This window comes from Diadema antillarum, unplaced genomic scaffold (assembly GCF_040938485.1).
Source record: "Diadema antillarum isolate AM-2024a unplaced genomic scaffold, OU_Dant_1.0 seq00000827_RagTag, whole genome shotgun sequence".
Lineage (NCBI taxonomy): Eukaryota > Metazoa > Echinodermata > Echinoidea > Diadematoida > Diadematidae > Diadema > Diadema antillarum.
Genome location: NW_027271704.1, coordinates 14,411 through 31,113, shown reverse-complemented (window position 1 = coordinate 31,113; position 16,703 = coordinate 14,411). Strand labels below are relative to the sequence as shown.

At 37.7% G+C, this 16,703-nt stretch overlaps 1 protein-coding gene across 1 annotated transcript; it reads right to left on the bottom strand.

The window, feature by feature from the left end:
* Positions 1-3,202: 3,202 nt before the first annotated feature.
* On the bottom strand, positions 3,203-14,425 carry LOC139740031 (uncharacterized). Its single transcript, XM_071650625.1, has 13 exons — positions 14,319-14,425; positions 11,877-13,601; positions 10,637-10,760; positions 9,864-9,961; positions 9,436-9,560; positions 8,420-8,472; positions 7,465-7,531; positions 6,847-6,954; positions 6,049-6,219; positions 5,424-5,539; positions 4,722-4,858; positions 3,848-3,894; positions 3,203-3,279 (listed from the first exon to the last, which is right to left on the bottom strand). Exons 1-13 carry the CDS (start codon positions 14,423-14,425, stop codon positions 3,203-3,205), a joined length of 2,955 nt encoding a protein of 984 aa, XP_071506726.1.
* Positions 14,426-16,703: the final 2,278 nt, after the last annotated feature.

Here is a 16,703-nt window from a genome sequence, read left to right as displayed (position 1 = left end):
GAGGATGAGCTGATTTTGCTACAGTGTAATCCCGTTATAACGAAATGCTCAGGACCAGCAGTTTTCTTTCGTTATAACCGAACGAATACAATACATAACGAAAACAAGGAAACCACGTATATATATATCATATTCTGTTTGCTGAATACTCATCATACACTGGAAAGCTGTGTGAAATGTAATGGGATAACTGTATTACAATAATAAACGCAAGTTCCCCTCAGAAACTGTGCGTGACACAAGGAGCGAACACACAGTGGTGTGAAGCGTTCACCCATGCAGAGACGCTATAAATGCTTGTTCCGCTATGCATTTTCGAAAGAAATTCGCATTTCTTTATAACGGAGCACATTTTGTTTGTTTTTCTTTGTCTGTGGTGCTCGGAAAAGACTTCGTTATAACGGAAATTTCGCTATAACCGTGTTCGTTATAAATGAATTTTGCACCATAGACTTCAATGGTGATAATTTTGGGACCACAAGATTTACTTCGTTATAACGAAATTTCACTATAACTGTGTTCGTTGTAACTGGAGTGCACTGTATAACACACATTTCTCATAAACACCTGCCTGAGTGTACTCAGGACTCGTCTTACCACAGAGAGTTCACATGAAATTTTATACCACATGGAAGATCATACTACACAGATTGTCGTTAATCCTAATGGCTAAGAAGTCATCCTTCAACCAACAAACTCACCAGGTACTTGTATGTCTGAAGCTTGGTGTCAAGGATAACTTAAGAAAATCTATGGTATCATACATCAAATTATACTACAATTATTGTCTGTGCCAATAAAAAGACACAGTTTGTGTTTGCATAGGTTTCACATATCTTTGAATACATCTTCAACATTAAAAAAAAAGAAAGAACACAATTTGCTTACATGTAGAAAGCATCTGAATCATATCAAAACTTGTGAATTTGAACATTCTCAATATGACCTAAATTCAGTAAAGATTACAAAGCATCGTAAAGCAATCTGAATCATATCAAAACTTGTGAATTTGCTTGCAAACTGAATTGCTCTGCAGGCTGAACAAAAACTAGGTGAACCATTATTTTGTTTCCACAAGACAAGGAATATTTGCATGTCATGTGGAGTCTCAGATGTTTTTTCTTGCAATGAATACAATATTGGTACAAGGTGATGAGTCATTGCGTGTTTGGTTTATCAATGTCGTTCTGCATTTCAGGTCAAACATATTTAATGAAAATGCACAAATTGTTCAGGCATGCCACAAAAACAATATCAAAACATTTTCCCAAATCGAGAAAATTCCACATAACACACAGCATCATAACACTGGACAGTACTCTTTCTGCATGGTGTACAGTGGTGAATATGAAAGTGTTCAAATATGAAGTCTTACAATCCATTCAGTGCCATCTAAAAAAAAAAAAAAAAGGAAAAAAAAGGAAAATGGTGATAACACACAAGCATGATTTCTTGCCTGTAGTGGTCACCTGCTGCAGTCACTAAAATTCCTGTGGTGATGTATTCTTTATACATGTGACTGTAGCAGGCCACCTCTACAGGCAAGCAGTCATTAAGACCGATTTGACCACTGAATGATTGTGATGGAAAGTGGAGACCAAATTCAACTACCTATGCATTGTATGCACGGAGGTCAAGGTTAGACAAGTAATGCTCTATATGAGTAGAAGTTTCTGCACAGGTAGCACAAAGAAAAGCAGTTTAACAATGCATTGTCTAACTTTTACAAGTATCACATTAATTTCTACATAGAATATTTCAAGTATTTCATCTATAATAAAGAGGAACACGATTACAGAGTTCCATTCATCTATCAAGGTCTTAGAAGCACACTTTGGTATTAGACAAGAGAGTGAATCTTATGATTAAAGTAGTAGCAAGCCTGCAATAATAACAATAACATGAATATAGCTTTAATAATCAGCCAGGCATCCCTGGCTTGTATCACTAATGCCAAAGAAATCAGGTGGCATCCATAATCTAAAATTGTAGCACAGAAAGAAATCTTTTGTGTAGCCTGAATATAATTCTGAATGAATTAAGCAGTAACTTAAATGGCAGGTGGCAAGGTGACCGTTTTTGTTTTTCTCATCAATTTTCATAAATACATATAGATAATATCACAGCTGCTACCCTTTGTGTACCTCAATCTTAACTAGACATTACACTGTCTGGAATGTTTGAAAACCCAAGAAACACAATGTTTTCCAATAAATATCCCTGACATAAAAACCTTCACTGTAATATCTTTGATACAAATCCCCATATCTACAAAATATTGAGCACATTTTGTCAAACTTCTTGTAAGATTTGGTAACACTAGTCACAAATGGTCATGATTTTGAAGAAAAAAAAATCTGATTGACTAAATCATCAATTATCATCCTCGGCACATATGGAGTAAAAAAAAAAAAATAATCCTAATCTAGCATGCTCAAAGTCTTGAGTGTGTGCTCTTAAGGGTGACCCTCATGGACCCAGCATACATTGTACTGTAAAACCTGACATTTTTGTGTGCATTTTGATTTTGCGAATTTCGCTAGAGCCAAGTTTCGTGAAATTAAAGTGCACACAAAAGTTCTTGTCTACACTGTGTGCCTTGAATGCCAGTGGCAGTTCGCAAAAAATTTCATGCCGCATAGAAGGCTGCTGGCTCTAATTCACAAAAATTTCATGCCGATAATATTTCTTGCTTTTAAGTACCTGGTTGTAAACCTACACTTCTCCAAGATACATCATGATGAAGATCAACTTTTCAAGCCTTCTCCCATACCCCCTGTATGGGGTATGATGCATGCAACACAAATGGTCAGCAGCTGCTATTCCTTAGAGATTGTACCGAAGTAAACAACAGCCATAACAACATTCTACCATTTGTACTTGCTGCTTACATTCTCAATATGACCTAAATTCAGTAAAAATCACAAAGCATCGTATAGATCAGAGGATGTGTCTTTCATAGAAATGTCAGTGTGAAATGAATGTGATTACCTGATTGAATATAACAAGTTTAATAAATCACTCCAATTTGAAGTACGCAGGTGATGATCCCAAAGGATCTATGGTGTCCCACACATTTGATAACGTGAAGACTGCAGTCAGATCATGTGATAGTCACATGATGTAATCTAAGCCATCACACTGTAATCACATGATGATCACATGATGATCACATGCTGATCACATGCTGGTGAGTTGGAGATCACATGACAGAGCAGACTGCACTGGAAGCCTGAGTTCTCTTTGTCATCCCTGCCTTGGCAGCTCTCCTCTTGATTGCTTTTGAGAAAAAGAAAAATAATTACAATAATACTTAAAAGTGGATTTATTTTACTAGCTTTAATGAACAAAGTCTTCAACAGGATTTTGTAATCTTCTTCACATTTTCCTCCAGCACATAATCTGGAATACACCATTCACTTGGCTGCATTATAAAAATTACTTCATTATTGAAACTCTGGTATGTACAGAAGCTGACAATCTAGAAGATCTATAAAAAAAAAGACTTGACTTGCACCAAGGAACCAGGTTTGCACTCCTGACTTGAGTGTTGGTAACTACTGTCCAATTTCTGCTTATGGCTTTCCTTACTCTGGAGCATAAACATGCGGGAAAGAACTAAAAGCTAATTGTGACGGCATGAAAAACTAAGCCAAATATCACAGCATAAGTATACATAAATATTTTTTTTTCTAATGCACCCTCCACAAACTGTTCATTAAACTCTGTCAGCATGCTCCTAAGTAATTTTTCTAAAAACTAAATTTATGATATGATATGATATGAATGGTGTATGTCGATGCATAATAACCTGTAATGAGAAGTCAAGTGAATATATTGCTGTTACCTTCAACGTAAACCGGACGAGAAAACATCCCACCACCTGTAAGTGAGCTGAAATGGGAAAACAGACTAGTTGTGTCAATTTTATTAGTTATACCATGATAAACTTTAGATAGTCATCATTAATGTACTGCCATCTTCCAGAGGTGACATCAAGGGCAGACAGAACATTTCAATGTCAATTCTAATCAGAATGACAGCTATCATTTTTTTTCCATTCTTACCAAAACATTTTGATCCTGAATTACCAGTAAACAAAATAACATCTATCTGATTGGGCACAACACAAAACATATTCCTAATGTCAGTTGTGACAATCATTTTTGTTATTGGAATCGATCAACACCAGCAACATTCCTACATACACCATCTGGCATCAACTACTTCTTCTTCTCATTCTAATTTTTCTTCTTCCTCCTCCTCCCCCTCCTCCTCCTCATCATCATCATCATCAACATCATCACCATCATCTTAAAGTTAATGTTTGCTATGACTTTACGTCTACATTTGAACAAAACCAACACCTCCGCTTCTTTATCACCATCTACAGGAATATTTAAATTATAAGTATCATCACTATTACATTCCTCTTATCATCCATAACATTATTTCATTATCCTGTAAGTAACAAGCACCATTATCATCATCATCATCACAATCATCATCACCACCATCAACCTTCTACCCTGATTTTACTTCCATCACATCATCTCGTAGTTGATACAGCTATCTCATTCAGAATCATAATCGCCTGCATTTATTACTATTAGCAAAATTATTCCTCATCATCATCATTCATCATCAACAATGAGAATTTCATTCTCATGGTATTCCTTAAGGACAGCTTCATTAAATTAAATATCGTCATGGCAACTCACTCATCCCTTCCAGGCCTGATGTCCACCTCAAAGAGTGCATAGACCGGACGGTGGTCAGAGGTCTTGATCTGCTCACAGCTGTTGTAGTGTACGAGAGAGATGTCTGATGCTTTCCTGCTCTTATACAACACACGGTCCTGAAAGACAAACCCAGAATTAGGAGGGATTACAGAAAATCTCTTTTCCCAGATCACAAGATACAGTAAACAGACTGCCCAACCTTTCTCACTGAAAAATAGGGATGATTTGACTCAGAAGTAGGAAAGAAAGAACAGTTCCCATAGAAATGTGTAGTAAAATTATCAAGGATGACAGGGAACTCCTATTGAAACAAGAGCTGGGAATGGTAAGGATTCAGATTCTTTCCTCCAAATTCAGAATGGTTGGGAGGTCTGAATATACCCTGAAAACTCTAATGATGATAGATTTCAGATCTATGTGGGCGTGGTATCTCTGTGGGTGCTAAAGCTCACCTCATCTTTAAAACTCTCCACTCTCAGTCAAGAGTAACAGAAAAGCAAAAACCTTCTTGAAGTTTTTATGGTGAAAATATGACCCTGTCTAACTTCATCTCCATTCATCTTTTTGTAGTTTAAAGAATCAACCACAAATGATTGTAATCAGCAGTTGGGTACATACATGTTACTAATGTTTCCAACATCATTCAGTGCACTATTTCTGCTTGAAGCCATCCAAACTCACTGTGTATGATGGCACTCTGGCCTTGGATGAAGTGTCATAGACGTCTTCTCCAACATCAAACTTGTAGGACGGAAGAAACTTGATGGTTCCTTCCCGGAAGCCCTTGAATATTTCATCTACAAGAAATGACATAAAATGACAGGCTAAACTTTAGAGAAATTGGGTACAAGAAAATGTACGTTAATACAATAACAAAGAAAATACAAGTGACTGATATAGCACAAGATATAAATACTCAATTTTAAACAAATCTCATGCACCAATCACAAGTAGGCCTACAGTCAATTACTGAAGGGGATGATAAATAGTGAAGTTAAACATATTAAGGGAATACACAGCTCTGATTGCCTAGCAAGGCCATTGGGATGCAAACAACTCACTTTTTCAAAAATGACAGGATGTAACAAGTATATTTTGCAAGCTAAATGCAATCAACATCATAACACCAACTGCTCAGAAGTCCACATTTACATGTTTCAAGTGTGTATGCACATGAAAGCAGTAAAAGATATTCACTCAAGAAGGATATAATGATATGCACTTGTGCAATGCACACAGTAAGACTGTTATTATCCTAGTGCTATGACAATCAAGCACTTGACATAAAAGATGACAAGTTTCTCACTTTTCCTCATGGCTTTGATGAGTTGGTCATACTGCAGCAGGACATCATAGTCCGTCCTATAACCAGTGCGTAGTTGCTCAATCCAGCCCTCTACCCTTGGCTTGTTCTCCACCAACCGGAAGTTGAAGTCTCCACACCAGAAAACACAGTCAAACCGTGTTGTCACATCACCTGGACAATGGAGCACAAAAACGCATTTAGTGTTTGATGTACATGTAATAGCATGGGCTTAAAACATGTAGTATTTTAAGTAGAGGGATACTAGAAATGGCAATGTGTTGAAATGAACAATGATGTGGATATATCTACTTAGGATGGAAAGGATAAAACAAGAATGATTGAATGAATTAATGAATTAATGAATTAATGCATGCATTCTTTTAACTAATCATGGTAATCTATCCTTTCTTTTTTTCATGTTAAATCTCAAATCTGGTGATATATAGGCAATATAAATTTTGTTTTTGTAATTGCTGAAATCCTGCTCTCTTACAACTCATACAGAAGGCAGTGAAATCTGAAGCTTGAATCTAGAAGGTATAGTGTAAGAAAAGAAGAAAGAGCTTCCAGAAGTGAAAAATATTTATAAATATTGAAAATACTTGATAGAAAGGACAACACACCTGAAACAGTAAAAGACATTGCAGTTTGAGATCACAGCAATCTATGACACTTTACAATCCACTAATCTGCTAGCACATACATAAGAAGATTTTAGCAGTAGAAGAGATGCATCTTTTCTATGCCAATCTAGGGAGTGCCTTTATTAAGCAGGTCTTAAGATTTGATTCAGCTTACTCGTGAGAATGTTGAACTTCCTTGTTGGGGGAACTTTCTCTGGCAGACTTATTCCTTTCAGTATCTTCTCATAGTCCAGGAGTCGGTCTTTTAGATTCTCATCCCCAGCTGGAGGAAGGAAAAGAAACAGGGCATTCCAGATTGAAAGAATGAATAATGCAGTCTTATTTCTAAGATCTACTGTCGCTTCAAGAAAAATGAAATCCATTTATGATACACATACAAAAAAAAAAACAAACATGAACACAAACTTTGAAATACTGTCAAACATTTAATAGTTTTCAGTCAAAGAGCCTAACCCCAAAAATAAATAAATGAATAAATAACTTTCTGTAGTTGAACAGAAAGCTAGATTGAATATTGCCTCCTCCATCCTGCCAAGCAGAGGTAAAACAGAGAAGATAACACAGGATAAAAACAACAAAATGCATGACACAGGAAAATAGTTTGCATGATATTTGCGAAGTGAAAATGCCTGGACACAAATACATCAAGAGTATCATCCAACCCATGTTTCTGTCACAAATCAGACTCTGTGATGAGAAACACATCAAATGAAAACAGTCAATGCATGGTAACAATAACATCTAGGTGAAAGTGGAAGCACCCAATACTCACAGGTAAAATGTGAAACAATGAAGATGAGGGATGTCCCAAAGAAGTTGAAACTGACAGCCACAGCACCCTACATAGAATGAAAAAAAAAAAAATCCATACTTGTATCACTGTTCGGAGGGGGGGGGGGGTGAGCATTTCATGAAGTGTTTTGTCAGATATTCTTTTCTGACAAATTTGCTGTCAGACAATCAGTTGCAAGGATTTCAGTAGCTTAGTTTCAAAACAGTTTGACAGAAAACAAAAGAAAAAAAAAATCTGACAAACGCTTCATGAAATCCCACCCTGAAAACTACTTGTACAGATCTTAAATTAAGTTTCTGTAAACACATCCGGTGTAGGCAATGTAAGTCTTTTTTAAAAAATACAGATACGTACTGTGCTGATAGCTCCATAACATTTGCTCCTGTGACAACTGCTCCCACGAAACATCTGCATGCCAAGCCAAACATAAATTCTACCTACAAACATAACCCTGACCCTAATCCTAATCCTCACATCAAACTAAACCTAAAACCCTATCACAACCATAACCCTTAGTCTTTGGAGAAAACAAGACAGCAGTAACTGTAGCAGGAGCAAATGTTGTGTCACCATACTGATAGGCCTCGGTCCTAGTGCATCATGTCAAAATACTTGCAAAAAAAAAAATGCTCACAAATATCTCTTGGGTCCAGGCTGGTATTAAGAATCTCTTCTTCTTTTTAATTTTTGTTTTTGTTTGACAAAACAGACCAGTTTGTGATGTCACTGCAGGCATGAAGAACGTGCAGTGCCCATCCTACAATACAACTCACAGTGAAAATTGTGCATATCACAAATAAGACCACACTTTTAATGTATGTTGCTATATGGCAATTTTGGGGATAAGTGTTTGTATTTCAACAAATTATGAATCTTAATTCTAAATCTAGCATTTTCCCTCTGATTTCACACTGTTGCATCACTCTACACTCACCTTGGTTTTAATCATGGAACCAGGTCTTGTAGACACCCTCGACTCTTCAACAGCTATAAAGGAATTTTAAAAGGAATAGAAGCGATTTCACAAATATGCTGTTTTATGACAAGTCGGAAACCTCTGAATGCACCACAAATGTACTTGAAGTTGTCTGTACATATGCCTTCATTACTGATTCTTTACATAAAAAAGCTCAAGCACTATCAATGGATCAAAGGGTAAAGATCATCTGGGATAAAACAATAGGATAAGTATCACATATGAAGAATGGATGTTGAAGGAAATATTAAATTTTCAATATATCACTTAAAATCACTTGCTTTAGTCATCAAATAAAAGCTACACCTAAAAGTTACACTATGAAATAAAAAAAAACAGCAAGTCGAGGTGACTACCTACAGGAAGCTAAATAGTCCAAAAAGGAAACACATAGACATTACAATACACAATATGCTGCCCTTTAAACAATCCACACCTTCTGTCATTTCAAGAATTCACAGTAAAGATGTGATTTGTTATAGATATCAAAAACAAGGGAGTCTCAGTATTAAGTTCTCCCTTTAAATAATGATGATGATGATGATATCTTTGTGGTGTGTGTTACAAAGGTTATCAATATGTTCTTTTTTCGTGTACATGTATGTGTGTATTGAAAGTAAATTGTTAATTACAGTATGTTTTGTGATGAGATTGTAAAGCGCATAGGGAACATTCATTTGTTATATGCGCTATAAAAATGTCATTATTATTATTATTAATATGTTGATCATAATAATTTAATTGATGATGATGATGATGATGATGATGATGATGATGATGATAAAATGATGAGGATCGCAATGGAAATGATGATGATAATGATAAGGATGATGATTTAATTGATGATGATGATGAAATGATGAGGATGACAATGGCAATGATGATGATGATCATCATCATCATCATGAAGGTGTTATGATGATGGCAGTGATGACAAAGACTTTCAGCTATTTTACGAGAATCCCATTACTCACGAGAGCAAAACCAGATGAGATCCCTGCGAATGAAGACAGCACAGTGAAGCACTCCGTGTGTTGCTGAGTGAAGCAGAACGTGGGTTGGTCCAAGGGTCTCCTGCAGCCGAATCTCCCACTCCGCTCTGTCAACAAAATAGACAGCAAATCGCTAGAAATCAACTTCTGGATGAAATTCTTCACGTAGATTCAGCATCATGGAACAGAAATGTTTAAATGCCCACTTATTGAATAAATGGACATCACTGAACATAATTAATTAGGCAGCAAAAAAAAAGAAGAAAATCAATGATTGGAAAATCTGGTAATACATTGTATGTGACTTATTCTCAAAGTCACTACCTTAAGACCATCCTAGATGTCACAGAGGGTCATCAAATGACAGGGCACAGCAAACGACTTGACTGACAGTGACCTCCAATACTCACAGATCTGGACAAGACTCCTGCGTCCCAATGACGTACACGTCCTGCATGTATTCACAGTCATCTGGTAGTAGCAGCTCCTCCAGGTTCTCAGGCAGCTCCTGGGAGACAATGAGAGGTTTTCATCACAACTGACATAAATTTGTATGAGACATACTATTGATTATACTACTTATAGCGAATGTCACCTGACAATCATTGTCAGAAAAATGAAAATGTGCAGTAACATGCGGTACTACTAAAAACCTGCCACGCATACTGTGAACATGCAAAATGATATCAGCGTAGGCCCTTTCAAGTCACTCCTTTATCGCATTATCAACAGTATTGAACTAAACAGATTATTCCTTCGCATCTCATAACTGTGCGAGCACACAGTTTACTGTGACTATGCCCATTAAACAGAAGATATATAATTCTCACAACAGATCATCCACAAAAACCTTTAATAAAACAAGCAATGCAAAACTGTAATGCTCCAAGGTCCTTTAAAGTGAAATATTTTTGAACCACCAAAAAACAAATTGCTCAGGAAAAACAATTAGTAGTAATTAAAATGTTACTGCACAGGAAAACAATTATATTTTTGTGTATTTAGAGTAAACTGGACAAAGAAAAAAATTTATTGTTGCTTGGCTGCAGGCCTACTCAGAGAGAAACGCCTATTCTTGTTATGATACCGTATAAATGCCTTCAAAACAAGCAGATTTGGCAGTAATTCTTCAAGACACGACTTACAGACCTTGTAACGAAACATCACTTGTATGTGTTCATACCTTGTCTTCATGCATGTTCCACGTTGCTACAAAGACTTTCAGCTTACGGTCAGGAAGGTGACTATCCAGTTCCTCCTTACCAACCAAAGATCCTGAAGATCTCACGCCTCCAGACAAATAGCTCCTGCAATGATGGGTACATTCAAACCAAACTCTTTAAAGGACAAGTTCACCTTCATAAACATAAGGATTGAGAAAATGCAACAATATTAGTAGAACACATCAGTGAAAGTTTGAGGAAAATTGCACAATCGATGCAAAAGTTATGAATTTTTTAAATTTTTGTGTTGGAACCGCTGGATGAGGAGACTACTACAGCTTGTGAGTCATATGCGTACAACAGTATAAAGAAAATGTAAAAGAAATTCAACATATTTTCACTTTTTTGGTATAATAAAAGTGCACTTGACTTGCCTCTTTCTAAAGGCAGGGGGAATAATATTACCCATAACATTTGTCGGTAACGAGTCAGGGGAATGTGTACTTTTTTCAAAAGATGGAATTTTGTGAAATTCTCTTTATATTTTCCTTATATTGTTGTACGCATGTGACATCTAAGTTATTCATACACTGTAGTAGTCTTCTCATCCAGCGGGTACTGCACAAAAACTTCAAAAATTCATAACTTTTGAACGGATTGTCTGATTTTCCTCAAACTTTCAATGATGTGTTCTACTAATATTGCTACATTCTCTCAATCCTTATGTTTATGAAGGTGAATTTGTCCTTTAACAAGTTCAAAATGTGTGTTGTCAATGTTGTTTTCAAGGGTTGGTGAATTCATACGGCTTTCAGGTAATCAAAAGTATTATTAACAACCCATCACTCCAAAATGACAAAAATAAACTGTTAATGTGAAATAGATGCAATGAAGGTTCACTAAGCTTCTCAGCTAACAGAACAACTTTTCTTGGGGGGGGGGGGGGGGGGGGGGTAAGGGGTAAATAAAAACTAAGATCAAATAAATGCTATGAGCATATTGAATCCACAAGTTAGAGTTCAAACAAGAATTGACTGTATTAATTGAACAAACTCAGCAATAAATTAACACTCTTTTCTTTGGTTTCTTCATTTTTTGGTAACTTGGGGGGTGTTTTGGGGTCTTTTTGTTTTTGTTTTCATTTGTGTTTGTTATGTTTTTGCTTCTTCTTTTTTTTTTTTGCTGATGTAATTATGATACATTCATTGTGCAATTCCACTGAACTTGATTTCCACTAAATTACAAATGACATGAACTCACTTGTTATTCTTCCTAGCTCCCTTGTTGGTCAGAGTTGTAAGGAGCATGGCTGTGGATGCAAAGGATCTGTGAGTCTCTGAAAGCGACCCATTGCTCATCATGGCATCTGACGCTTCTGAGTTGACTACACTGTCATCCAGGTCATCGCGCTTGTAAGAAGTCCGAAGAGCTGGTGACATGAAGTTATTATCCAGCGGTGGAAGGGTGCTGGCGGAGGCTATTGGTGACAGACGTCCCCCTCTTGACAAATTACTCGAGCTGGAGTTGATGGCATCATTGTTTTCTCCCTCCTCCTCGATTTGCCTCTGTTTCAGAGCCAAGTACTCTGTCAACTTTCTCTTGTCTTCATCATCATCATTATCATCGTCATCACCATCACTGCCTCTCTCCAGGCTTCTCACACTTTCATTTCGATGAACAGAATGTGATATTTCATCCCCTATTCCCAAATCAGCATGTTCTAAAAGGGTTCCCTCAGTTCCTTCTCCTGTCCTGCCACTGGTCATCAGACCGTGGGTGACAGAATTAGAGTCGTCTGCAAGCAGCTTGGTCTCTGGGATAGCAATCTTGGGTTGATGACCCTGGACACCAGGAGAAGTTGGTAGTGGGCTGACAATGATCAAATCATCATCACTCTCATCATCCTCTTCATCCACGATTGTCACACTCGCATGCATTTCATGTGCTGGCTTCTTGAAACTTTCACTTTCACGCTTTGAAACCATGAAAGAATTATCATTCTGATACGCCACAGAATCTGTAACATCCACATTAGCCTTATTCATTGAATGGGAAAGAGTTGTATATGAAGAATCTTTGAGGCCATCATGAAAATCGTTTGTCAATGTCCTTCCCTCTTTGCCTGCAGATGACACAGCATAGTTAATTTCATCCCTCATACTGTCTTTGCCACTATTATCAGGTAATAAGTCTACAGAGTCACCAAAATTAGTGGTGAGTTGTTTACCATCATTTGAATAGATTCCATCCTTGGCCTCAGTCACAGTCTTGATAGGTTTTAAAATTGCACTTTCTGTACTGGCCTGAATTCTACTGTCACTAACGTCTGGCTTCTCCTCTACAATGCTTCCTTGAGGTAGGTCTACAATCCTGGTATCACTTGATTCCGTGACAGTAGCCCCTGATATCCTCATACTGCCCTCGTTCACGGAGAATTCATTTCCAACTTCACTCAACTCAGAAATATCTCCTAGCTGTCCCAATCTACTGCCTTCGTTCTCTCCATTTTCAAAGTTATGGACATTTTTCTCCACTTTCTTTCTTGTCTTTTTCAGCTTCTCCTTCTTGAATGGCTCCATGGGTTCGAGGGGTGCAAGAGGGGTAAGAGGTTCCAACCCACCAAGGCCCCGCCTTGCTGGTTTGGCTGGATCCAGGGGAGATGCAAACAAGGAGCTGCCCAAAGGTTTCCGTTCCACCGGTCCTGACAAGTTTCCTAACGTTGACAGCGAGTTGCTGCTGGGCTTAAGCCCCTCACTCTCACTTAGCCTCTCATCAGCGGCTCCATTCAAATGTTCCATATGACTCTTAGATGGTATGTCCTTGTCTAGATTTCCCAAATCATGTGAGAAGCCATTAGTCAGACCATTAGAGGGTACGTGTCCATCTGTGCTTTTATGTTCCAACTCATTTTGGGAGTCAGGCGGGTGGGGGTGGAGTCCAGCCAAGTTGTTGGGCTGTGCTGATCCTTCTGTTTTCTTGAGTTTTCTGGATGATCATTTACAATGAAAACAGAATTTGCAAGAATTAGCAAAGTCATACAGCTATTACAGCAAAAATAATTACCCCCGGTAAGATATTTCCTTTTTTTATAGTCACGCATGGGATGGTCTGGCTATACAACAATACTGTACAACTTGCATTCACTTGCATACATACAGTGTAGGTGTAAACATGATATTTATTTCTGTGGAATTTGATGAATAAACATGTCGACGGTCATCTATAATTATTCATTATTACAAGAATCTTCGTATTAACCATATGTTCACAGTTAAGGCTGAAGAAATTAAATGTGAAAAGCTCACTAAATTCAATGACTGCGTAAACACAATTCAAGAACTGCACCCAAAGGGCATTTGTAGATCAGTACTAAGTAGATTAAAGAGTAGATAGACAGATATGTTTTTTTGCTCATGTGTCTACTAAATAAAGAAAGTGTCCCAAGGCAAGCAATTATGACCTTAATGAAAGAACACCATAGAACTCACATTTTTTTTTATATCTCCTCATCTCTTTAAAGGTATGTTTGTGTAAACAAAACATACAAATTCTACCCCTAAAGCTAAGTATCTATTGCACATTCTTTGTACTTATGAACCATTCTCATATCTTGCATTGATGTCTTCTCATGTATGTATACATAACAATTTTAAGCTTGGACCACACAGATGAGGATCAATGTTGTCTACGATGCATGCTAACCTTAAGCGTGCCAGTGTCTTGGATTTCCTGGACCTAGAGCTCACAGAGCCATCTTCAGTGGATGACACTGAGCGAGCCGAGAGAGGCACATCCTCCTCTCGATCCATTTTGACCTCTCCTTTGTGTATGTTCCTGACTCAGCTTACAATGATTCCATGCTCATCTGATATTAGAGTTTTCCACCGAAAGGCCATTGTCCCACAATCAGTCTTGTCACATGGTTCAGCATTCCACGTACATCCTCTGAAGTGTGGATATTGATGCAGACAGTGTCTCACTGGTCAAAGTCACTCAGTCTGCTCTGCTCTGATCGCTACAAGCTGCTGAAAATAGAAGGGAAAGACTTTTTCAATAATTTTCTGTCTTTTGTCACATTTTGCCTAATATATTGTCATTCTAAATATTTCCTTTCTAAAAGATGAGCATGCTAACTCCTGTGGATGTAGTCCACATTTATTATTAACCAGCAGAGAATCAAGTAAGAAATTTTACACAGGATCAGTGTTTATGTGGCCCGATTACACAAATAGAACAAGTCCTACAAACTACATAGTGTAGACTCTACAATTGTACAGATCCCAGTATGTATGTCACTTTTCCAAATTGTCTAATAAATCATCTGTTCAATAACTCATGCAAGAGTTGAAGAATTCCTGCTACGGCAAAAATATGAAACATAAATGTCAAGTACCCAAGTTTCAAGAGTATGACAAGATGCCATCTATCAGAGAATTTTCTTTTGCCATACCACTCTACACTTGCATGTACCTTACCAGGGGCAGATCCAGGAATTTCGTAAAGGGGGGGGGGGGGGGCAAAAAATATTCCAGGTGCCACTTCAGGGTTTAATCAGCTGACAAGCAAAAACGACCAACACAAAACAAAAAAAGGATCCCTTGTAGTTTCACATGCCACCTCCAGGTTTCATCGGCTTACAAGCATGCAAAATAAAAAGGCTTCAGCACAATTTTCTGGTGCCATTACAATAAAAAATCAAATGGGCCAAAAGTGCCCCCTTTCATTTTCTTTTCAATTCTTTTGTCTTAAGAAAAATCAAAGGGGGCGCGCGCCCTGTGCGCCCCCTCCTGGATCCGCCACTGCTAATGATAAGTTAATTTATATCATAATTGTGACAGAAAACTTCTCCAGAGAATGCAGTGTCACCAACATGATGACTACGCTTGGCTGGATATCCCTCGAGGAGAAAAGGAAATACATCTGTACCTACATTGTACATTGTACATGTAAACCTCATTCATCTTTCAAACACATTTACATTACATATTTAAGCTCATTCATGGAGAACTCAAACTAAAGTGACATTCCCAGAATTTACAGTATGACGTACATTGTACAACGTAATCATCCATTGGGACATTTAACAAGACAAAATAAAACTAAATATATAAACAAAAAAATTCAACTTCTACCAGTTCGAAATAGAACTTAGAAGTATTGGCACCTGCTCCAAGGTTCGACATCCATGGCAAGGACAAGGTTCAACTGTGCAAAAAAAAAAAAAAAAATACAGGTTTCTACATACATGTATAATGTAGCAGGCACTCAATTTGGGACGGCTTGTGGGCAGCTTGCCTTATATTCAAATCAAAACCAAATTTAAAGGTGCAAAAATTCGTGAAAGGTAAATTCAAATAAATGAGATTAATGCCCCAATTCTCATCATTCAACCCCAAAATATTAGTACATAGTTTTGGGTTAACTCGGCCCCCAGCACGCACATCGCAAGTGCCTAAGTTTACCTGCTAAGGCACTACTATTAGATTACTAATGTGTAGGCCGAGTTTACCCATGATATATAACTACACTGCATAGTAGTATGGACAAACGTAACATAACCCTTCCTAGCTGTCTGTCTGTTTTTATACTATAGGTTATAATAAATATATATAATCCTGTCTGTTTTTTCATAGGTTGAATGATGAAAAAACAGACAGGATTTTTTCTTTTCATCATGGATAGTGGACATGTGTGTGTCACAAAAAATCACCGTGCAAAGTTGCGACAATTTATACGTCAGATGTGAGATGAATAAGAAGTGAATAGGGAGCCTCATGAGGCGTTCCCCCCCCCCCCCCCCCCCCCCCCCGGGCCTCATGAGGCGTGGGGGCAGTCCTCGTGAGGCGGGGCAGTCCTCGTAGTCGTACGCGGAGCGGTCCTCATGAGCTGGTTTCCCGGACTGATATACATCTAAACTAGGCCAGGGTCTAGAGACAGACTCTAATCAATCATGAATTAATTTAAATCTAACAAGTTGACGTTAGGACAGGTGCCTAGACTCTACGAGTCGTTAGATTGGATAAGAATAAATTTAGATTGCCAAGATAAGAAGGCAAGATTCTACCTAACTTGAATTAAACTTGCCCA